Below are 25634 nucleotides of genomic sequence, written 5' to 3' on the forward strand. Positions count from 1 at the left end.
TTGACTCTGATCAAATCACTTAACCCATATTGCCCTAAGGAAATTGGGCTAGGTTCTCCTGGTCTCATGAACTGTATATACCTAGTAACTACCTAAGAACTGGTATCATGGAATCCCTTTCCCAGTTTTCACAATCTGCATTTTCTCTGGGGCTGGTCTCTCTCTCTCTCTTTCTTTCTGCCAGTGAAGTTCAATAAAATGTAGCAGACCGCAGGGCAAGGTCAATTATCCCACAACACTATCATATCCAAGTGTAACAACAGATGACATAGTTAAACTCTGAATACTTCTACCACTTCCAAAATGCATAAATTTATAACTCTGTTATCCTGAAACTTGTTTTTTTTTTCCACAGGTTAAGGCAGGCTGTTAACAGAGTGAGAAAATTTTCCTTCATACTAACAGCTCTTAGGCATAAACATATTTGGTAGTGAAGTAATTTTAGGGAAACAGATCTATATTTTTCACTACACATTTGCACTCTTTGTTAAAATCTAGAGCAAAAAAATGAAAATTATACATTACATGAAATCCTTTCACTCTATCAGTTTGATAGTACTGAAGAGTTTTTGCTTTTTCTATTGCTTCTTTCCTTTTTTCTGCTTGGTACTGAGCCTCTTCCAAGTCAGTTTTCTTTCTTTCTTCTTCCTCTTTCTCTTCACGCATTTTTTTTGCTTCAAGCTTTTTCTGTCTTTGACCCTGCAAAAAAAAATAAAAAATAGAGAGCAACAGCAGAATATACAGTATATGGTGTATTTTGTTAAGTAATTTCTTATTTCAGTAGCATGCAGGTGCAGCTCATCAGTTCTTTCTGTATTACCCATTATTTACTCTTTGTACTAGAGGCAAAGAAAATACTATTACAGGGCTATAATCACCATAACAGTAAGCGTTTGAACATCATCATGAGTGCTTATATGAATAGGAAATACCCAAAACCAGGGGTGTAAGGATGCAGTATGGCACTATGTTTTATAGATGGATTCCCATTTAATGGTCATAGTGAAACACATGCCATACTTTTATAGTGCCCATGACGTGGAAGCCTAATGCAGCTTATATAAAGCATATAAAATTAATTGAAGATAGTGAGCATTGCCAAAATATTAAAATAAACCTCCAATCAACTGGCAACAGGGAATGATAAAGACCACTTCCAACACTATAGGTTATTGTGTAGTTCTTACAGTTTTTCGATATTACAGCTGATATAGAAGCTAACTATATATAGACAGCATAAGATACAGTAGATATGCAGAACCAGGGGGGCTGGAAGAGGGAACCTGTCCTGCATCAATGATCTATTATTTAAATGTGTTAACATTACAGTAGGTATATGCATAGAACTGTACTATGCTCACTATAAGGATTAGTGCTGCAAGAATTCATTATATGAATGGACAAGTACAAAGGGACATACCTTCATCTTCCATAAATGTGTGGGTTGAATATAAAAAGGCCTGCAAGACAGTCAAAGCAGATCTTGATTATTCTCTAGACTGGAAGTATATATTTGAGTGAATGGATGTCCAAGAAACTGACAAACAGATGTTGTGGGATGCATTTTTAAGGAATGGTGCAGTAGCAGTTGCTGACTTAGTGAAGTGGGTGCCAACCTCCCCGTTCAATGCTTTTTTGTATGTTTTTCATAACAAAATATAATAAAGTTAGTCAATCACCAATATTAGGTGTGCTTGGTAACATTTTAACCCCATTTTCCTATCATAAGTGACACAAACACCAGATGTTTAGTCTTCTCTGTTTAGTATTAGAGTTGAATGGGAACAGCCCCAGTATGCAGAATTATCTGATCCTTGCTCTCTTGTTTACAACTGAAACTATAAAACTGAACAAATCAACTCACAATTTGGAGCCCTCTCTAAGTAAAAGTCATCTATTCTTAAGACCACCTGTTCTTTTGCAAACTGCAGACAGCTGTTCTCATTAAAGCCTGCAGTTCAAAAATCCTTCAGGCTGAGATGATTACAATGTTGTATCTTTCGGCTTTTCCCGGTTAGGGGTCGCCACAGCGGAACTCTGGTCCGCTAATGATTGGCAGTAGATTTTTACGTACTGAGTTGCCAGCCCTAACGTACAACCTCCAACGAAGGTACGCCTATTCACGCATGTCTCCACACAGAAGACGATTTAGCTGAGAATCGAACAGGACAATGAAGAATTAAAAAAAAATGCTGAGGTCTGTTGAAATGGCAGGCTCAAATGTACAAAGAGTTAGTGTTTCATTAACAGCGTTTTAAGTTCCAAGAAATGATGGTTACAGCATGTGTTGGATATCTCAAGTAAAGGATCCTCTTTATACGGTGTACAAAAAGACATGGCATACAAATGCACTTCAGTGGAAGAGAAGACCAAACTAGTAAGTTGCCAGGATATTAAAGAATATGAAATACTGAACTGGAAATTGGGTTTATTGTTTTACTTTTATATCAACAGGAAAATCTGGTCCAAGTGGATGTACACTGTTTGGCCTTGTTTAAAATGCATATAATATATACAAGAAAGATATGTCTATTTGGGTTTCAGCCGAATATCATTCAGGCCATTGTTTTGAGGTACTTGAGATTTTTTTTGCAGCACCTTGCTTTATTGCTATGCTAACAATCTTTTAGCAACAAGTAGGATCACTGGTGAAACAATTGATACCTTGTGTTAAAAGGGTGGACTACAGCGGTCTTGGCCCAGAAGGAGATGTGAAAATATGATAACAGTTCTAAATTACAGATTTTTCATACTGCAGTCATGATGAAATTAACAATGTACTAGTCAAGTGTAGCTGAGATCTATTCTTTATTAATTATACAAAAATAATGGCAGAGCTACAGAATAAATGCTAATGCATAATAAATGCCAGCTCAGTTCTACATAGTCTACAAGGAAAAAAAAAATCTATAACTAGTGTGATTCCCCTGCACTGGCCCAGTAATCAAGGAGCCTCAATCCTCGCCAGTAGCACCAGTGAGGGATGTACACATTGGGAGGATGGCAAGTACGCACACAGTAAAGTACAATTTCCCTTAAAAGCACACAGAGATCACAGCCAGTCTGGGGCTGGTTTCTCCCTCTTTCTCGAGATCCCCAATAAGATTCCACACTGGCACAGCTATAGGGTTAAGATCTCAGCATGAGCGGTTCAGCAGAAACCTCCAGCACCCTCTCTGTCCAACCAGTGCTTCGTGTCCCCACCCAAGTAGCTGACACACACCCTTTGAGATATGATTTGTATACAATCACACACACACACCTGGGAAAGACTGGCACAGGTTTACTAGCTATGCCCCCTTCTGCCCAGACTAAAAGGTAGTTATCACTGCCACCATCCAGCTCTTTATAAGCTACTATAAGGCCCTTACAAAGGGGGATCAATTCTACTGTGTAATGTTACTATTATCCAAATGATAAGTGTGACCAAGACCAAGGCTATTGGAGTTGCCCATACAGTGTCACCAAACACATATGCAAGTATTCTAAGAGCTTAAAAATCTCTAAACAAACCAGTCACAATTAAAAGGTTTAAATATTATTTAATAATAAATAATAAAAGAACAAGACAATATTCAATAACTCAGCACAGTTACTACAGAGTTCAGAATCACAGGAAATATTTTAAAACATTACAGGGCAGTCTCAATAAATACAGAAAACATGAAGAAATCAAGATGTAACTGCAGGAACAAAGAGACCAATAATCACAAAAGCAAAATATTGTCCAAAAGAAGATAATGGTCTCACCACGATGTATTATAACAAATCACACTGTTCCATTAATATAAATTGTAGATTTTATTCCATGAAACAAAATAAAGAGATAAGCGCTTTCGCGTAGGTATGACTACGCTTCATCAGATACTTTTTTAAAAGCCAGAGGGTAGTTCTTATAAACCAAAATTGGCGGAAAACATAGCCAATTAACACATTTAATTGACAATTAAAACAAAACATCTGAGTTAGGCAAGGTCTTTGACAAGATGTCAGCAAACAATATATTTAAAAACAGTATATTATTTCACGTTAGACTAAACTAAATTAATTCATCTATAAAAAATAATAAATTTTTTTGTATAATAAATAACATAACTAAATAAATAGCATATGAATATAAAACACATGACATATGATGTGCAAAAAAGGCATGAATGCTATAAAATTAAGTTATATCTGGTAATAACTGTTGTTTAAAAGAAATATGATACAGGTTGTTCTAACAAATTAGTATACTTATAAATAAATAAAGGAGTTTGAGGATGACTTACACAAACTGCAACATTATGCCTGGCAAAGGCAACACCTCGAAGCATCCCTATACTTTCGTGTTGTACCCAGAGGCATGCGGGTTTTCTGCATGCCCACCTATGGAGAAAACCACCCCACCCTCTTAAAAAAGTGGCAAGACTTAAATATTGAATTGGGGTTCATCTACATGAGACTGCTCATTGACTATTTTGCACCTCTAGAAGCGGACTTACGCGTTAAGATTGATCTTGCACATAAAAATCTGGGTCAACGTTTTAAAATCGGAATATTGCAAAACAAAGATGCAGGATATCTTTTTGCATGTCAATGCTTTCAGTGACAGACTTAAACAAACCAAATTAAGGAAACTACAACGTGACCATACTGATTTTTCCCTCGGGCAAATATTTGTTTGGCCGAGGAACAACGCAATACATGCTCGTCAACGTGATGACACGCCATCAGAACCTGTTCCTTCTTCATCCATTAATTCACATTCTAACATTACTTTTCCTGTTACAACAACTCCCTTAACAGAATATACTGTTGGGCTACCATTGATTAATGATACCACCAACACAGCCCGAGTCTCTGAAACACCGCCACCGAATCAACAAGCCCTACTGAATGTTCCAGGAGAAGTTTCACTTGGAGCTAGACCAAAAGTGAATCAGGACATCACTCGTTTTTTACCTTACCCTGTAAAACAATCGTTCCACAACAGGGGACGATCAAACAGCAGAGGGCCCAGGAAGCGCAAATACTCCGGAGAGAGGTACGACCAGACAAGAAAACTGAGAAATTGACTGTTGTGCCTTTTAATTTATCTACTTTGGTACTGGATGACTCTGACATTAGTATGTTAAATAGAGGTTTAAATTTCATTCCTGCTCAGTGCAGTAACCTTATTGACACTCTGTTTGATTTACGATTGTTTTGTAGATCAGTTTCGCTTAAGAAGTTTTTCAAAGATCAAGGAAAAACCTTTGTAGATGAGAACCCCATTCATCCATTTAAGTGTAAAAGCAGTTTTACTCCAGCGATGCCCCTTAGTGTAGATTGCTTTTTAAAAATATGTGAAAAAGACTTTTATTCTTTATATTCTAGCAATGTTAAGAGGGTTGCTTATGTAAACCTTTCCTCTGATGAATTTAGGTCTTTAACTAAATTTAAGAAACAAACAGAAGTGACGATAAAACCTGCAGATAAGGGAGGTGGGGTAGTCATTCTGAATACATCTGACTACTCAACCCTTATGTTAGATATGCTTTCAGACTCTATCACATATAGGATTATCACTTCTAATGAAGTTAATAAAATTATCATTAATGTACAAGAAGTATTACATGATCTACTTTTATGTAGACAAATTAGCATAGATACATATAATTATCTTTATATTGAACACCCAGCCACACCTATTATAAAAGGAATACCGAAGATTCACAAAAATGTGGTCCCCATCCCCATGCGACCCATTGTTTCAGGGAAGGGCTGGGTCACATCTACCATTTCTACATTTATTGAACATACTCTCAGACCAGTGGTAGATTCTGTTCCTTCCATATTAAAAGATACCTTCCAACTATTAGAAAGCATAGAGAAACTGTGACTAGACATGACATCTAATAGCTATCTTTTAGTCAAGTTAGACGTAAAAAACCTGTTCACATCTATTCCCAATGATGTTGGTTTGGAAGCAATTAGGGAACTGTTGGCTAGTGAACCCACATTCAATGGAGACAGAATGATTTTAGTTTGCCAGCTATTAGACCTGGTTCTTAATAACAACATTTTCATGTTTGGTGATAAAAGTTACTTGCAGACATGGGGGGTAGCCATGGGCACCCCTGTGCAAATACATATGCCAACTTAGTAGTTCTTAATTGGGAGAAGAAATATTTATTTGATCACCCTATTTACAAGAGAGTTAAATACTACAAACGTTTCGTCGATGACGTTTTGATTGTATGGGAGGGTACACAACCTGACTTTGATCAGTTCTTGACGTCCCTGGAATCCACTACCTCCTATCTTAGATTCACCATGGACTCTTCTCCAGATAAGATAAATTTCTTAGATGTCTCCCTTACATTAACTAACCAGGGGACAGTTACTTCAATATATAGGAAGCAAAGCTGGACAAACACATTGCTCAGCTTCGATAGTATGCATCCAAGGTACACATTTCCTGGTATTATCAAGAGATAAGAATCTCCAGACTATGTAAGTCCAACAACTCCTTGTCCATAGAGGCGGACAAACTGGAATCTTTATTTATTGATAGAGGTTATGATCACAAGATGATAAAAGACATAAGACGAAATGTATTAGGAGATCAAGTCACGGATGACTTTGCAGTCAGTACCACTAACAGCAAGCTACATACACACACTAGATATGCTGACACACACAGCAAGTGCACCACTCTAAAGTATACCATCAAATATACGAGTGATGTAAAAAGCCTAGAGAAAGTTATCCATAAAAACTGGAATGTGCTTATTATGGATGAGTCAATTAGGTATCTAGTAGGTGAAAACCCTAGGTTTTTATATAAGAATTGTGCAAACTTCAAACAAATCCTTTGTGTTGATCACATTCAGAATAATAATACTACCGTTTTTAACAGCAATAAGTTAGGCACATTTCCTTGCAGGAATTGCAACAGATGTTCTTACATTTCTGTTCATCAGTCATATATTCACCCATCCATGAATTTTACATTTAACCCTAGGTTTTTTGTCACATGTATTACTAAAAATCTGATATATCTCGCAACCTGCACTAAATGTGCAGCATTCTATGTCGGCCTTACTAAGCGGAGGCTAACAGACAGAATCTACGATCACCTCTATGAAATCAAGAAAGGCAGTCAGAATAATGCCCTAGCTTTACATATCATAGATAATAAAGACCATAGCTTTCACTTTAGGGTTTTAGAAACAGTTTCCATAAACATGAGAGGAGGCGATAAAGGTAATCACCTTGCCACTGCTGAATTAAAATGGATCTTTAGGCTTGGTGCTCATCTTTTTCCAGGTTTAAACAAATTTGTTTCCATTAAACCCATTTTAGACAACAGGAAACGTTAATCCCCAGACTTTAATTTAACGTCTATGCATTCTGCTGCTAAATCAAACTGAGTTTTTATTAAATGTTTTTAGTAGATCACCATATAACTCAGTTTATTATTATATTCTTTATTATATATATATTTTTGTTCTTTTTCTGTTTTTTATTACGCACATCATTATAATATCAGATGAAGTTCATAATGGTACAGGCTTAGTTAGCCTTTATATATATATATATATACTAATATTAACCTATTTCAATAATTTAGTAATAAAATAAAGCTGCTAGATCTATTAAATATTTAATATTTATAATTATTTATCATTTTTTATAGTGCATCGGTTGTAGTGATGAAATCGATTGTCTAGCCATTTATTTATTTATAAGTATACTAATTTGTTAGAACAACCTGTATCATATTTCTTTTAAACAACAGTTATCACCAGATATAACTTAATTTTATAGCATTCATGCCTTTTTTGCACATCATATGTCATGTGTTTTATATTCATATGCTATTTATTTAGTTATGTTATTTATTATACAAAAAAATTTATTATTTTTTATAGATGAATTAATTTAGTTTAGTCTAACGTGAAATAATATACTGTTTTTAAATATATTGTTTGCTGACATCTTGTCAAAGACCTTGCCTAACTCAGATGTTTTGTTTTAATTGTCAATTAAATTTGTTAATTGGCTATGTTTTCCACCAATTTTGGTTTATAAGAACTACCCTCTGGCTTTTAAAAAAGTATCTGATGAAGTGTAGTCACACCTACGCGAAAGCGCTTATCTCTTTATTTTGTTTCATGGAATAAAATCTACAATTTATATTAACGGAACAGTGTGATTTGTTATAATACATTGTGGTGAGACCATTATCTTCTTTTGGACAAATACAGAAAACATCTAAACTAATCTTTACTATATTCCTATCTATATCTAAGAGAGATTACTGTACCCTGGTTACTTACCATTAGCAAGGCACATGCTGATGAGAGGACGTTTCCAGGTCCAAAGAGAAATACAAAATGCACAGACTTTCTCTGAGAGTTCTTAAATTACTATCAAACATTACTGCTGGGTCACAGCTGGATGACATCACTCTTTGTCACCTGCCTTCAGTTCCCAGGCTAACAGAAACTTAAAATTTAACATTTCTCTGTGAAAAATACCTATCTCTCAGATGTGCAGCTGCTAGGAAGTCAGAAAAATAAAAACACTTTTCATTTTAAACCTAGTAATTATTTCTGTTTTAAGACAATAGAAAGAAACATCTAGCTCTAGACATCCTGTCTCCTTCAGTGAAACTGAGAGATAAACACTATGGTAAAACATTCTGTTTTTCCAGTAGGGTACATTGTGGTTACATTCTTGAAGCTCAGTACATAACATACAGTTCTGTATAAATCATAGCAATATTCACAAATAACATAGAATTATTTACAAATTTCCAGCTAGTTGGGCTGGCAGCATCACAATCCCCACCCCGAAAACTCAAGCTAGTTTTTCAAGTGAACCTTGAGAAATGTTGCTCAAGAGGGTTGAGTCTATCTGGGAATACCTTACGCCATTCCCTGTCTTGAGAGCCCATCTGCATTGTCATTGCTAACCCCAGTGCGGTGCTGCACTGTCATATCATATGCTTGTAGCCCTAGGCTCCACCTTAGTAACTTGGCATTTTGCTGTCTGGCTCGGTGTAGTCATGTTAAAGGATTGTGGTCTGTAACTACAGTGAATTTCCTAACCACAGAATGGAAGAAAGCAGTGCCTCAAATGAAACAACTTGACCAAACAGAAAATAGAAGCAGTAGGAGCCACGAGAACAGACTTTATTAAATCCAAGCACTAAAATGGATTTTAGTGCTTGGATTTAATAAAGTCTGTTCCTGTGGCTCGTGGCTCCTAGTGCTTCTATTTTCTGTTCGGTACAGTGCATTTCCTTCCATACAGATAAGGCTGAAGTTTCTGCAGTGCCCACACTATGACTAGGCATTCCTTTTCTACAGTTGCATAGCATTCCTCCCTGAGGTGGAGCCTACAACTGAGATAAACCACTGGTTGCTCTTCTCCTTCTGAAGAAACCTGGCTAAGTACAGCCCCCACCCCATGGTTAGATGCATCCACCGCAACAACAAATTATTTGCTGTAATCTGGACTGCCTAACACAGGGGGTCCTCCCAAAGCTCCTTTAAGCTTCTGGAATGCCTGCTCATGTGCTGGGATCCACACAACTTCATCTGGCCTGGTTTAACTTCATCTGGCCTGGTTTATCTTGTCAGGTCTATAAGGGGAGCAGCTATAGTACTATAACTAGGGACAAACTTTCTGTAGTACCCTGCTGTCCCTAAAAATGCCCTCACCTGCTTTTTGGTAACAGGGGCAGGCCATGCCTGAATGTCTTCCACTTTGGCAGGTTCTGGCCTGATCTTACCACTCCCCACTCTATGTCCCAGGTAGGAGACCTCTGCCATACCTACCTGACATTTGCTGGGCTTAATGGTCAACCCTGCCCTCTGTAGTCTGCCCAGCACCTCCCTGACATGCTGAAGGTGCTCTTGCCAGGAATTGCTGTAGATGGCAATATCATCTAGGTAAGGAATGGCAAACTCTCCTGCTAGGATATGATCTACCAGCCTCTGGAAGGTCGCTGGGGCATTTTTCAACCCAAAGGGCATCTTTGTGAACTCATACAAGCTAAAAGGAGTCACAAAGGCTGACCTCTCTCTAGCACTGGGAGTCAAGGGCACCTGCCATTAACTCTTGGTAAGATCAATGGTGGTAAAATACTTAGCCCCACCCAGCTGCTCTAGGGCTTCATCTGTCCTAGGCATGGAGAAAACATCTGACTCTGTGTGACTATTTAATTTCCTGTAGTCCACACAGAACCTGGTGCTGCCATCCTTCTTTTGGTACCAGGAGACCCAGGGACTGCTGGACTCCTGAACTGCGCCTAGTTCCAACATTTTCTGTATCTCCTCCCTCAGAGTCTATTTGACTCTCTCGGGCACCCTATAAGGGGCCTGCTTACTAGCCCTTTGGGGTCCTGTATCCACATGATGCTGCACCACCATGGGTGCACCCTGGTTTCCCAGTGAACATGTCCCCAAACTCCTGTAACACTGCTCGGATTTCTCAAACCTGGTGAGGGGATAGCTGCTGGGACATTGTTACTCCTTCCACTGAGGTGTCAGGCCGAGCTTCACTGAGGAGATCAGCCACCAGATCCCCACAGATTCCTCCTGCAATCCACTGAAAATACTCCGCACAAGGGCCTCCCTATCATGGTAAGGTTTCATCATGTTAACATGGTACAATTTATGTTTCTGCCTCCTACCTAGCAGTTCTACCATGTAGTTAACATCACTGACCTTCCTTACCACTTGTAGGGTCCCTCCCAGGCTGCCTGCAGCTTGTTGTGTCCGACAGGAATGAGAACAATTACCTGCTGCCCTACAGCATACTCTCTAGTTTGAGCATTCCTGTCATACCAGACCTTTTTCTGCTGTTGTGTTTCTGCCAGGTTCTCCTGGGCCAAGACCATGAGTTCCCTGAGCCTTGTCCAGAGGTTTAGGACATATGCCACAACAGAGTGTTTGTGGGATTCATACATACCCTCCCACTCATCTTGAATCAAATCTAGAGGTCCCCTCACCCTATGCATATACAACTCAAAGGATGAAAAACCTTTGGATTCCTGGGGCACCTCTCTATAAGCAAACAGATGAGGCAAATATTTGTCCCACTCCCTCTTAAACTTGTCTGCAAATGCCCATAGCATCGCTTTGAGTGTAGAGTTTAACCTCTCAACAAGACCATTAGTCTGGGGATGGTAGGGGTGGTCTTTAGGTGCTTCATCCCATATTACTTCCACAGACAAGCCAGCAGGTCTGACATGACATTGGCACCTCTGTCAAGTCAGTATTTCTTTTGGGAAAACTACCCTGCTGAAAATCTCTAATAAACCATTTGCCACCTTTTCTGCCTCAATGGAGGACAGAGCCACTGCCTCAGTGTATCTGGTAGCATAATCTATGACCACTAGAATATACTTTTTCCCTGTGGAACATGGGGTACTCAGTGGTCCCGTAAAATATATTGTTTGTAGGTCTTGCATATCTGTTTCTTTGGAGCTTTTCTCCCCGGGCCTCCACTGAAAATGGACATGTATCCAGTTGGGCTATCCCTGTTAACAAATGTAAAATAAATAAATAAAAAATACCCTCTAAAATGGCTCCTCAATCACAGGCAAAGGCATCAAATGAGCTTTCACCTTGTCTCCTGCCTTGCCTACCTTATGGCACTGATCACAGTTCCTGCAGTACCCTGTTACATCTCTGGAAATCCCAGGCCAATAAAAGTTCTGCATAATATGTCTCTTTGTATGTTTTATGTTCATATGACCTGCAAAGGGAATATCATGGGCTATGGCTAGAAGAACAAGATGGTAGGCTCTGGGCACTACCAACTGCTATATTATCTCACCCTCTAGCCCTCCCTCAATCTCTATACAGTAACCCTTTTCCCCAGTATACAGATTCCTCCTTCCCTTGAGAATCAGGTGCCTACCTCCCTCAGGCCTTGTAATGTAGGGTCTGAGAGCTGAGCCTGTCTCAACTCTCCCTTTGTAACCCTTCTCAGCTCCCCTTCCACAGGAAGTCTGGTATCCTCTGACAGTAGTGCCTCACTGTCAACCTGGATACTACTAGTCACCTCTGCCCTTGCAGTCACTCTGTCCAAGGGAACATCAGTACCCACAAGCAGCTGTGGCTCACCTTCAGTCTCACTGCTACAGGGTAGCTCCCTCCCTGAAGTAACCACCTCACCAGTCCTGGATGCAAGTATGGGGTCTGGGTCTCCCCCAGGTTACCAGACCCACATGCTTGTCCATATAACTGCATGCACACACAGTACTGCATTATCAAAATCATTCCCTATCAGGACATCTGCAGGGTGGTAGTTTGGTACCCTTGTTGCCTCAAGACAACTTACTGCTGGCATTTTGTCATTCCCACTCACAGGCTCTCCCACCTTTTGTTCCTCACCTTGCCTCCATGGACATTTATATGCTACGTGGCCCCATTGGTTGCATTTAAAACATTTAACCCTTGGTCCTGGACATGTACCTGGACTAATGGCTTCCCCTGCTACTAGCGGACTCTGTTGGGGCAGTCTGGGCTGCCCACCATGGGTTCCCTTAAACCCATGAGCAGCACTGGGTGTCTCTTTCCTGTGCAGTGATGCCCTGCTTGCTAGGTATAGGTCTCCCTTCTTCCCCATCTCATCTACAGTATTGCAATGTCCATCAACTAACCAGATTCTCATGTCCTCAGGTAAAGTGATAAGAGGCTTGTTCCCTCACCAAAAGGTCTGCCAGCCCTTCAAAAGTGGTGACCCTGACATCCACTCACCCACCTATGAAAATAAGTGCTTAGTTCAGCAACATATTCACACACACTTTCATCTACCTTGCATCTATACTCATGAACTTTTTCCTATAAGCTTTAGGTGTTAACCTAAAACATTCTAGCAAACAGTTCTTTACAACATTATAATTTAAACAATCAGTATCAGACAATTTGGAAAGAATAGTTACAGCTTTACCATGGAGAAAGGGGGTTGGGAACCATACCCAGAGCCCTTGGTCAGCATTATACTGTTTATATACCCTTTCAAACATATGAATGAAACTATCAATATTATCACCCTCTGTAATTTGTGGAAGGAATTTACTGACCTTTGTTGCTTCTGGGGTTTGGTTACTCCCTTCCCCACTACCTCCATGACTCTGGTGAACTGTCAGCATCTCCATTTCTTGTTGCCTCTGCCTCTCATTCTCCTCAGCCTCCAGATGTCTCAGTCTCTCTGCTGCTTCTCTTTCCAAATGCTTGGCCTCCAACTCAAGTCTCCTTAACTCCAGATGGATTTTTAAGTCCTATGTGGAAAGGTTGAGCTGTCCATTTTCTGAGAGATGTACATCTCCATGGCCAGTCTGACTGACCTCCTGGTTGCTATTCTGTGATGCAGCTGTGACTAAAGTTGCAATCATGTCTGCTTTAGTCAGGTTGGCATGCACCAGTCCTTTAGCCAGGCACATCTCAGCCAACTGGCTCCTTGTCAGCTTGCCATACTCCTCTGCTAACATGCTTGCCTGCTCTCCCTGACTAACGAAGCTCACAAGAAAATAAAACAAATTGTGATATGAACTCTGAATGTTCACTGCATGGCTGATTGAGAGTACAAACACCTTCAGTGACCACTGTACACAAGCTACAGGAATTCAATATCCACACCACTACAAGCCAATTAATATGTGATATGGCTATCTCACCACTATCACCCAATTAATAATGTGATGTGGGTATCCCACTACTGCCACCAATTAATATGTGATGCCCCTACACTAGCCCAGTAATCAAGGCACCTCAGTCCTCACCACTAGCACCAGTGAGCCAGACCCGCAATAGCTGTGGGATCCAGACACATTTTCTTAGACTTGTACAAGTGGTCCTCAAGCGTCTTTTCTTTAAACTTTTCTCTTGCTTTGTTTCTATCATTTTATCTCTCCTCCTCTTTAGAGCTTTCTCTTACCTTGTTGGAAAAGGAAGTAGTCGATGCCTTTGGGTCTGAAGACCTTTTGGACCCTGTCTGCAGGGGAAGAAGCCCTTTTAAAATAAGTTTCTCCTTTCTCCCTTGGAGGGCTCTGGTGCCTAATGCAACACAAAATAAGCAAGAATCCTGCAAGTGGGAAGGTCCCAAACAGTAAACACACTGAGTGTGAGTCTTGATGGGTATTTTATGTCCACAGAAGGAACACTTCTTGAAACCTGTTGACATTAGGAAATTAAACAGTAATACAGTGTGTGTGTGTGTGTGTGTGTGTGTGTGTGTGTGTGTGTGTGTGTGTCTATATATATATATATATATATATATATATATATATATATATATATAAATCTGAACAATGAGTTAATGAGTTATCTAAATACAATTAAGGTACTTAACTGACGAGCTAACCTAACACTAATCCTAAGAACGCACACACAGAAGAAAAACTTGAAAATCACTCTAGTCCGACCTGAACTACTACAAAGTACATAATGCTACTCTAACCTAATCACTAAAGCCAAAAATCTCAAAAGGGGAGGAAACATATTTTCATTTACCATCAAAAGTAATAGAGCATCTGGTTTAACCAGGCAGTAAATGAGATCTGAGCTAATTCAGGCAAGAGAGGAGAACTGTGGATAGGGGAGGAGTCACAGCTCTTGAATCCAAAGCTTTGGTATAGAGTGCCGAGGTTTGATCTGGCTGGATCTGACAACCCGCACATTGAAAACAGATGGAAAAAGACAACATCAGATCTTTAGTTTCCTAATTCACTACTATAACAGCTCAGTTGGTTGGTGGGTGGGTAGACAAACACTCTTAACTACAATCACAAAGGACCTGGCAGCTTTAAATTGTTAACTGTAATTCACTAGGTCAGACATGAAGCTGTCTCATACATACATATATATATATATATATATATATATATATATATATATATATATATATATAGTGTGTGTGTGTGTGTGTATATGTATGTATATCTGTATCTATATGTATACATACTTTCTCATCTTTTTTTTTCTCCTACTCAGCTGACCATCAGTGGACCCTGGTGCCTCTCCTCACTTATTCATCAGGTCTACGTACCCACCCTGGCCTACCCCAGACTCAATATGATCAGGATGGATCTGACAAGAAGATTGATGCATCCTGATACCATGTCATATTACTGCCATGGTGGAAGTTTCTTACTTAGTCTTGGGCTTACTGTCTCTGAGATCAGTTAATAAAATTTTCCTGTACAAGTCAAAGTAGAACGTTTCTGACAGATTCTTTTTTTTTTTTGTCAAAGTTGCATATCACTGTAAACATCCATCCAATTTCACCTACTTTATTATATTTTTACCTTACAAATATATGCACCACAGAGCAGTTTTCATTCATACAAGATACAGAAATTATTGCAATGAAAACATTTGGCCATAATATAACATAGGATAGTCTGCTCAAATTTAACTATAGCTGTGCTACTGTTAGCAAATATACATATGTGAAATAATGTATGAATCATCTGTATGACAGAAGAAAGCATAATGTGTACTGCATAACTACGTTCATGTTCAAAATGCACAGATGATCACTGTGAAAAAAAAAAAACGCACAACTACAGCAAAATTCTGCTTTATTGTACTTTTTTCAGTACACCCTACCTTGCGGCCTTTATAAGTCCAACAGACATATTATATTTCCATTCACTAAAAAACAAAACTACTGAATTCCTGGCATCACCCTTTTGTACTGCATACATAATTTCCACAGTCCTTGTTTTTAATCTTTCTTAATGCTTGCCTCACATAACATTTTCTAACTTTGGAAGACCTTGACTCTTACAAGTAGACATGTGCCACGTATGTGTCAAACATTTCAATTTAAGAATTTTTCCTTTATAGAGGAAAATAGGAACTTTACAATATTTTCATCCAAATACTGCTGACTGGTTCATTTGTCTTGCTAACCTATTCTACAGAAAAAAAACATATTTCCTACTGTTCTTGTTCTGGAGAAAGTATTCTAAGATGGGGGTCCACTGATGACCAATATAAGGAGATATACATATATATATATATATATATATATATATATATATATATATATATATATATATAGAGAGAGAGAGAGAGAGAGTCTACTTCAGAACAACGAAAACTCACAACACCGAAGACCAAAACACCGAAACCCCACAACACCGAAAACCACATAAGTATAACACACAAAAAACAAACATACACAAATACATGCACAACTGCCCCAAACTACCAACCACACCACCCTACACTACAAATAGGTAGGGGGGGGCAAGCCCCCCTGCACCCCCCCACACCCCCCCTACTTTAATATTCTAACTCCGAGATCGCACAAACAGACACACAAGGCAAACTCACACACACACACACACACACACACACACACACACACACACACACACACACACACACACCCCAGTCACAACACACACTTACAGACAGCACTGTTCCTCACAAATACACTCACCCGCAGCGGTACACCAAAAGCGCTAAATCAAAATCCCATAACACCGGGATTTTGAATTTCGCGCTTTTCGGTGTTCTGCAGTTTTGTTGTTTTGGTCTCTTTCAAAATACTTTCAATGTTCTGGTCTTTCGGTATTTTGAAGGAGACATATATATATATATATATATATATATATATATATATATATATATATATATATATATATATATATATTCATTTATTTATTTATTGCATTTGTTAACCGGGAAAGCCCACTGGGCCTGAAAAGAGCCTATTTTCAGTGGTGGCCTGGGGAGAAAAGCTCCACAAAGTTACATACAAAGAAAATATAATCACATAAACAGAAAAGACATCCGTACAGTACAATTACAATGTATAAAACTGGAAATAGAGGCAACAGTGAATAAGCTAGCAAATGATATTTACAATGGAGTATAAAGTCTATTCCAGTATACATGAAAGTAATATATCTGCAGAAGCATAGCTGTGAGGAGAATAAATACAGAGTAATTATAGTAGGACAATAGAAGTTCAGAGGGTGGAAAGGACAGGAGAAAGGTAGGGAAGCGTTAAGTAGGTAAAGTGAAGAAAATTATGTGACTAGTTAGGGGTATAGGACTGGGAGGAGAAATCAGGAGTTGGGGTTGTGTGTTTGGGAACAGGAGCATAACCATTTAGAGAAGAGATGCAGTTTGGAGGGATTTTTTAAGGTAGGCCAGGTTGCTGATTGTTCTGAGTGAAGGGGGGGGGGTTACTTCATGCCTTAGGGACATTATAGAAATACATTTGGCTGGCTGAGATCTTGGGTTAGGTTATATTATAATATAATAATTATATATTATAATATATTATTAGTAATATACATATTATATATAAATTAATATATATATACATATTTTATATATATATATATAATATAATACTAATAGAATATAATATAATGGTATGCCTCTCATAGGTTCATAGGTATATACTAGGCTATACTGTCTGCTTCTGTCAATCAGAGACATGAGGGCCAGACACAGGGTAAATTTCTGATTTCCCATCCATTGGTCAAGGTTATGCTTAAACAGGGTTAGGAATGTACTCGGTTTCACATGGATGCAGAACCTGTTCCAAGCATGGGGATCCTCTGAGACACATAGCTATCTCGCCAACATCTCAGTCAATAGCTTCTTGATAACAAGTAGCTTTGGTATCACAAACTATAACAAAAATACATAATTGACTAGATTATTTTTCTTTATTTTGTGGTTAGGATTAAGGAGTGAAAGCTTTCCCTTATCCAGAAGTAATACTCGATCTTCACGTGTTTTTCATAATTTGCAGAGCTAAGTGGACTATACTGGGGCCATATCCAGTTTGGTTAAACTTCACTACAAAAGTCTGCTGTTCGTTGTTCAAAATCCTGTTCCAGTGTGAAGTCTCTCAAATATAAATATTTTACAGTTTTAGCAGTTCATTAAGGTATGGCTGTTATAACTGCTTCAGGAAGAAAGTTGTTTCCATGTAAAATAAGGCCTTCTGGTATCACATTTACATGATTACTGAAAATCACTTCTGTTTCCGATTCCCCTTGTAAGTCTAGATCAAAAAATAATTTATATTAGAATCATACTGGGCTGACAGGTAGATCCCAGTTATTACTGTTAATATTTTCTATAACATTTTTATAGAAAACTGATGTTTGCATTTGAAATAAACAAGAACTTGGCAAAAATAAAAAAGAAATAAAAAGGAAATACTTGACCACATTTGCAATGTCATATCATTCTTATATACAAAGTGTGTCTGAAACTCATCCATGAATAGATTGTGAAGTGAATGGGCTAAGGGTTTACTATGAAAAATCATGTCTCTTTCAATCAACATGCCACTATGTAACCCTAAAACATCTAAAACCTTGGGAGGTCACTATGTCCACAGTTGTAAAACACAAAACATATTTTTGTTTTGTTGAGGCAAGACCCCTGTATCTCCAATATAATGACAAGCACCCATTCCTCTGAATAGATCACACAAACTTGGAGAAGGAGAAAATGAGAAAAGTGTAGCATTCATCTTCTCACTCTTCTGAGTCTTAATTGCCATTACAAGACCCCGTTGACCTTACAATAACAGTGTGCGGAGTGTCAGTCAATTGGTTGTCAACAACCCGTAGGTTTCCCAGGAGCAAAACTTTCTCCCACCACAAATGTAACCTTGATTTACTTGTAATACCTTTTACTAAAACTGATACAATTCTTCTTTATATGCAAATACAACAGACTTGAACCAGAAAAAATTATTTTCCATGTTACCAACTTGTTTTGCTCTTATTTGCATATCTACTTTTATTAATATCTATGTACAGGTTTGTAATCGCTATAGAAATTCAAATATATTCCTTTCTTCATTTAAAACCTTGTTATTTTTGCACTAAATCTGAAAACATGGGATAATGTAAAACTTTACTTACACTTCACAAAATAGCATCTACGGCACCTATAGTTGGTGTACAAGTGTATTAATTTCATATTATTTTGATGCATCAGGAATCTTGCATAGCTTTTACTAAACACACCTATACCAGGGATTCAAAAATGTCATGTCCACAATCGTGGCCAAGCCAGTACTATTTACACTGCATGCACAATCAGCCTCATTGCTTACTACTTGTGTATGAAGCCAGGTCATACTGCATGATGAGCAACTCCTTGTCATGGCCACAGTACAAACCCATGGCCCAACTGTGTCAGAGTACCCTGCAGCCAGATTAAATTATGGGCAGCAGAGGTAAACAATGAATGTGCATGCAGTGTGAATGTTGGATACAAGAAGTGTGCCCCCCCCCATCCCCAACTCAATGTAAGGACACAGTCTCTATGCCTGCACATACCCAGGACATACTACCATCTGAGACTGGACAGGTTGATGGGGTGACTATATATTACAGGAGTGCAGTGGTCCCTTGTAGAAAGATGTCTAAAACTGCTCCTAACACTCGTTTGAAGGGTGGGTAAAACAGGAGAGCTGGTAATGGTGCTTGCCCTTGCCTAGAGATTTGGTGTGTTAATAGCTGTGCCCTAATGCATGAGCAAAACCATCATGGAGGAACAGGCTAGTCCCACCATAGCCATAACAGAGGCAGTGTTGGTGATCCCAGGCTGTGCATACTTGTCTACAGGAGAGCATGACCTGTGTATGTAATTTACTGAATAGATTGAATCATACATTGGACTGTGCAGTGTCTTCTCTGGGTCATCTGTGAGGGGTGAGGGGCCATCCTCACTGCTGGTCATCTGCTACATCAAACCTGGCTGAAGGCAGGCAAGATCTCACTCCTGCAGTTCTACTGCATCCATAGCAACAACAGCTGTGGAAGTGTCTAAATCCAGAAGAGGTCATCCTAGTGGTCACAGTTATGGTTATGCTGGCACATCAACCAGCAGATGTCAATTACAGTCAAGTTGTGGTCCAGATAGTGTAAATCCTGGCAAAGCCAGCTCTCATGGGCGGAAAAATGCACAGGAATATGACCCCCTCTATCATTTAAGCATGCATCCTCGGATCTGTCCAGTACATCAAGACACAGTGCTGCACCATGTGCTGAAGCTGTGTCCCTGCAGACACACACACACACACACACACACACACACACACACACACACACACACACACACAGCCACTGACCTTGGCCATTCTACACATTAGCCATTACTTAATCCAATTATCATACCACCCACATCTTCTAGAACTACAACTCAGCACTCACATACTTCTCTGTGAAAGATATAGTCACCTATACTCCTTTGTCCACCTGTGCAAATTATGATAACTGTACCCTACCTTGTGCACATTGTTACTTGTGTTGCCTCTGCCTAATGCACTCTGTTGCTAGCCTATACATGGACAAGTACAGTCTTGCATTTTTGCATGCACTACTTTACTGTTTTGTATTGGATTAACACTTGTGTAGTTATGCTGTAAAGTCGTTTTCTTCTTGTAAAGAGAGAACTCAGTCTTGTATTTAAGTAAACAGAAAAGTAGTATATATTGTCTGCTTGTATGGGCCATCAGACAGGCTATACCAAAGAACAGAAGTGCAATAAAGCAGAATTCCACAACAGATGTATTTGTTATTTTTAAAAGCAGAACATGCAATGCTGATGAGGCACAATATTCAATTTAAAAGTAACAATAAACCAAAAATATGTTAAAAAAAAGGTGGGAAATGTTCTTTTCTAAAATGTAGCACAAATAGTGCAATGAGGAAGTCCCTCATCCCTTAATTATATATACCAATTCCACAATCACACAGCAAAGGAGAAAAAAGAAATCTAAAACAGAGTGAATTACTGCTGATACTGTAATTGGATAATAGCACTGACAATGATTTTCTATGAGAAAAAGCAATGGACGAGCTACAACTCGTACAGCTGGGATTACAGCTGTGATGATGAGATGCAACCTTACCACTTCACACATGGCGAGCTGCAACTAATCCTGTAGGAAAGCTGTACAAGAACAGAAAAACAAGACTGAAATAAGGAAATGTATTGTTTTAACTAAGTTGCAGAAAAATTATGCTCCTGTTATAAAAGAAGGCAGACGCATCATAAATAGATTTCAGCTCATGTAATTCTCAAACAATATGAAACAACTGAAATGTCTGTATGCTAGCAAGAGAGGTTTTCAGACAAGATAAGGTACAGGAAAATACTACCTGGAAAATGCTGTGAAGGTGATAGAAGTGGAAAAAATGATTATAATATACTAACATGCTACTTGAACAATGCTATGCAGGAGAAAAAATATATACTATAATAACTTTTAGAAACTTGAAGCTGAATTGAGAAGGCAAGTCCCCCCCCCCCCCCATACAGGGCAAGTGACTACTAAGGAGGTGTAGCTTCAAGCAGTTACAGATTTAGGAGGCTACCAAGAAACATCTCATACTGACCTTCTAAGATGGCTGCATACTGATCAACAGCTTACCTTCAGCTTTCACACTGTGAAAAAAAAAGACAAGGGTTAGAAACTGTGTCACATTTAGTAAATTCAGTTACTGTTTAGTAAGTACACTGCCTGGATGCCAGCAAAGAAACTAAGAGAGCCAGAAAGAAAATCAAATTGAAATAGTGAAGAGAAAGCACTGACTGGGAAGAATCCTGCAGCTGTTCTGCAAAAAGCAGTTCAAGCTCTAGCTCTGGTGCAAGACAAGGCTTCCAGTAATTAAGAGGAAAAAAATCAAATGTGCTCAGAGTTGATTAAAATAAATTAAACACTGAAGGAGCATATTTAGATGAGGTGATAAAACTGAAAAAAACAGAGGTCAACATGAAGAAAATCTGGCTGAATACAAGACTGTTGAAGATGAGATTTATCAAAAAATTGTAGAATTAGAGGATAGGGTATGTGGGAAAAATATAAGACTTTCTGCTGTACCAGGGAAACTAGAAGAAACAGACTGTATTCATTTGATGAAGGCAAAAATAAGCAACTGGACTGGTATTTCATAGCAGGAAATGGTAATTGAAAGGAAACACCAAGTGTATGCTCCAAATCTGGCCATGAGAAAGCAGCTAAGACCTGTATTATTAAAGATGAAAACCTTTCAGCAGAAAGAGTTGACCCTGACAAAAACGTGGCAAAAGGGCAAGGTATTAAAAGTTGGAGACAGTGTTTGTGGAAAATGAGTATTCACTGTACACCAGGCAGAAGATAAACTAATTTATTCCAACAATCATGGAATGTTGAGAGGCAGGTATGACATTCACTTTGCTATATCCAGCTGTCTTCAGAATATGTTTTCCTGGTGAATCAAAGTAATTTTTGATGCAGAACAAGTTAAGGAGGAAATACTAAAGTCTACCCAACAAAAAGTGAGCCATAAAGAGGAAGGGGACTCTGCTTCTCATTCTTCTGATAATAAAGCACACAGAGAAATCTCAGCAGTGAAACCTTTTCCATTGCTCCAAAAGAAAATGCTTGAGAGAAAGAGAAAAGCACAGGGGTTGACTTGAACAATTGGAAGTATCTTGGAATTGTACCACAATTTGGAGTTGAGAGATGGAGAGGAACAGAAAGAAGACCAGCAACATGGAAATTAGTGAATAAATGCGACACTACAAAAGCCTCAATTGCATTTGTGAAATATGGCTGTATAAGAAAAAAGTGGAAAGAGAGGACTTTGGTTGACTGTGTTAAACTTGTGGGGAATTGAAAGACATTTGCATCACTTCATGTCATTAATGTTTGGAAGGAAAGTGAGGGGAGGGAGAAGGAAGGAAAAAGGTAACTGTAAGATAAATAATTTCTATTCTTAACAGTATTTCTATGAAACTTTTTATGAAAAAAAATTGCATTTTTTATAGTAAAGCATTTTTATTTTTTTCTTGTATGCAATAAAGATACTAAAGTAAACGGAGGCCTTTTTTCTCTTTTTCTTCTTTTTTTAGTATTAAGAAATGTAGGCATTACAATGCAAAAAGAGAAAAAAAGGCTATACAAAAGCAGGTTTAAATGAATAGGCTGTAATCTTGGGTTGTTGAGGTGCAAGACGGGGTGCAAAAGAACACATATAAGAATATATGCAGAACTGATACATTTTCTCTCAATTTTGCATAGGTGAATGTCTGGACTGAGACCTTTTGCTTACTCTAATAACAAGTTTTAAGTGGAAGCAACAAATAAGAGAACACTGAATATAATGAAAAGTTTTCATTTAGCAATAAATGTTTTAGCTTATCTTTAGAAGCCTGAACCTGAAGACTACATTTTTTCCTCTTATGTTTCCATAGACACAAGCTGATTATAGTGAAATAAAAAGCCAAAGTACTGTGTCTTCAAGGCTAAAAGTTAATGTTTGCTGAAAACAAGCAATTTGTTTTTTTCTCATCAGGGAGGGGAATAAAGATAAGAAATAAACAGACACCAACTAGTATAAGTAGAAGCACAGGCAATACCATGCATTAGATCATCTGTCTTAGCATGTTAACCTCAACTACAGGTTAGTTAAGGACTGTGTTTGCAGCTGTCTATTTGGGACAGTTGTTCCTATTATAAGGGTTAAACTTTTTTGTGTGTTTGTATTAAGTTAATGGGTTACGGGGTATTCTGCATATGTGTTTGTTTTTTTTTCTTTTTGAGGGTTTTCATTAAAAGTATTCGAAAATGTGAAAATGTGACATAGGTTCCAATGTTGATAAGAAAAAATGGTATAAAGGATCAACCTGCCTAACACTAGTGGGTGCATGTGTCACAAAAGCTAGACACAGAACACAGACATATAAAAAAGCTATCATATATCATAGGTGGTAATAATGACTTATTACCATAATGGCAACACTTTCCATATTATCTTGGAATGTGAATGATTTCACAGATATAGACAAAAAGGAAACAATAATTATATTAAGAAATGCAGAGTGCAAATAGCAATGTTACAGGAGCCACATTTAGAAAGAACTGAGCATTTATTTGAATTTGATAAAGAAAGGTTTTCAGAATGGATATTCAACAGAATATCAGGGACAAAGGAAAAGAGAAGCACTTATATTAATTGCTAGAGGAGCTTCAACAGTGATAGAGGAGGGGGAAAATACAATATTGGCAGATTTGTGGTAGTAAGGGTCTATTGGAAAGGAAATAGGGATTACACTGGCATGTTTTTATAGTCCACCTAAAACTGTTATTATGGAGCTTAAAATTTCAGGAGAAAAACAAGCTTTCAGCAGGGTATATTACTTATAGATGGGGACTGGAATTTGATTTGTAACAGTGATGCGGTATTGGGGATTTAGAAGGGAAAATATAACAGAGGACATTTTTCTAAAGGAATTTTTGAAAATATTTGGTATGGAAGGCTTGAATTTAGTAGTAGAAACTCAGAGAGAATTTATATCTTATTCCCCAAGTTATAATAACTGGACTAGACTAGACAGAAATTATTCTTTATAGGAACATGTGCATTTAATTGAGAACTTTTGACACGCATCCAATAACATTTTCAGACTATGTACCAATAATTACTAAAATAAAAATGCGGGATAGTAAAGTAAAGATAAGACAATGGCACTTCCCACCTACCTGTTACAAAGAGAGGAATTTAAGGAATGCATAGTGGAAATTATTTGGGAGTTGTTAATGAAGATAGAAAGTACTTCAGAAGTTATAGCTACCAAGTGAGATAAAATGAAAATGGAGTTTAAAAGCAGGGTAGAAATAAAAGAAAAAGAGATATGTTAAGAAGTAACAAGAATTATTTAGGGGGGCTGACAAAAGTTGAACTATTCCAGACTAAGGGGGATCTCACAGAACAAGAAATGGCACAACTGCAAAATGCTAAAGAGAAAATAAGGGAGTCCCTGGATAATATGCATGAGTTTAGAAAGATTGCTGTTAAGTAACTGTTTTTTTCTATAACTCCAGAGAACAAACCTTTTGACACAACAACTTAGGCAACAGAGTAGAAAGGGTTGTTGCCAAACTTAAAGAGCAAATAACAAAACAATAACCATAGATACTGTACAAGTATTATTATTTCAGAAATTTTACAAAAATGTGTATAAATCAGAGAAGTGGGGAAAATCAAGAAAAAGCACAAATGAAAATATTTATGGAAGACTTAAATACACCAAGTATAGAGGTAGATGATGCTCAACAATTAATTAAGTTAGGAGGAGATGCGATAAAAATGGTGATACATAACCAATCTACAGGAAAGTCTCAATGAATAGACAGTATTCCAGTGGATATTTGTAAAGTAGGAGGAAAGAAAGTGATAAAGATCAGAAAGGTTTTATTTAACAATATTTTAAAAGGAGGAGAAGCAGCAATATCCTAGAATAAAACTGTGGTGGCTATAATACCTAAAGATGGTAAAGACCCATCAGATCCTGCTTCATATAGGCCCATTTCAAATGTTTATATCAATAATGGCTAAAAGAATGGCAAACGCGTTGCTAAAATTGATAGGTATGGATCAGTGTGGTTTTGTGGAGGGAAGGCAAACATTTGACAACATTAACTAAACAATGATGATCCAGAGGGAAGCAGAATGTAAGAAAATACTGCTGCTGCTGTTGGGTTTTGATGCAGAGAAAGCATTAGTCAGAATAAGCTGGAATTTTGTGAACATGGCAATGGAACCATTTGCATTTCCTGACACAATAATAAGGTTAATTAGGAGGACAAAAGAGGGATCAGAGGCAAAA

General features: G+C 38.1%; 1 protein-coding gene across 2 annotated transcripts in view; it reads right to left on the reverse strand.

Annotated features, from left to right (window-relative positions):
• Positions 1-25634, reverse strand: part of CFAP210 (cilia and flagella associated protein 210) — a 570861-nt gene that overhangs the window by 519729 nt on the left and 25498 nt on the right. For both annotated transcript variants that reach the window (XM_044075493.1, XM_044075494.1), the window contains one exon: positions 526-699. In XM_044075493.1, coding sequence (XP_043931428.1) covers positions 526-699 — 174 coding nt within the window. The remainder of the gene's footprint in view (positions 1-525; positions 700-25634) is intronic.

This window comes from Protopterus annectens, chromosome 6.part1, assembly GCF_019279795.1.
Source record: "Protopterus annectens isolate FY-2018-M chromosome 6.part1, PAN1.0, whole genome shotgun sequence".
NCBI classification, from domain to species: Eukaryota; Metazoa; Chordata; order Ceratodontiformes; family Protopteridae; genus Protopterus; species Protopterus annectens.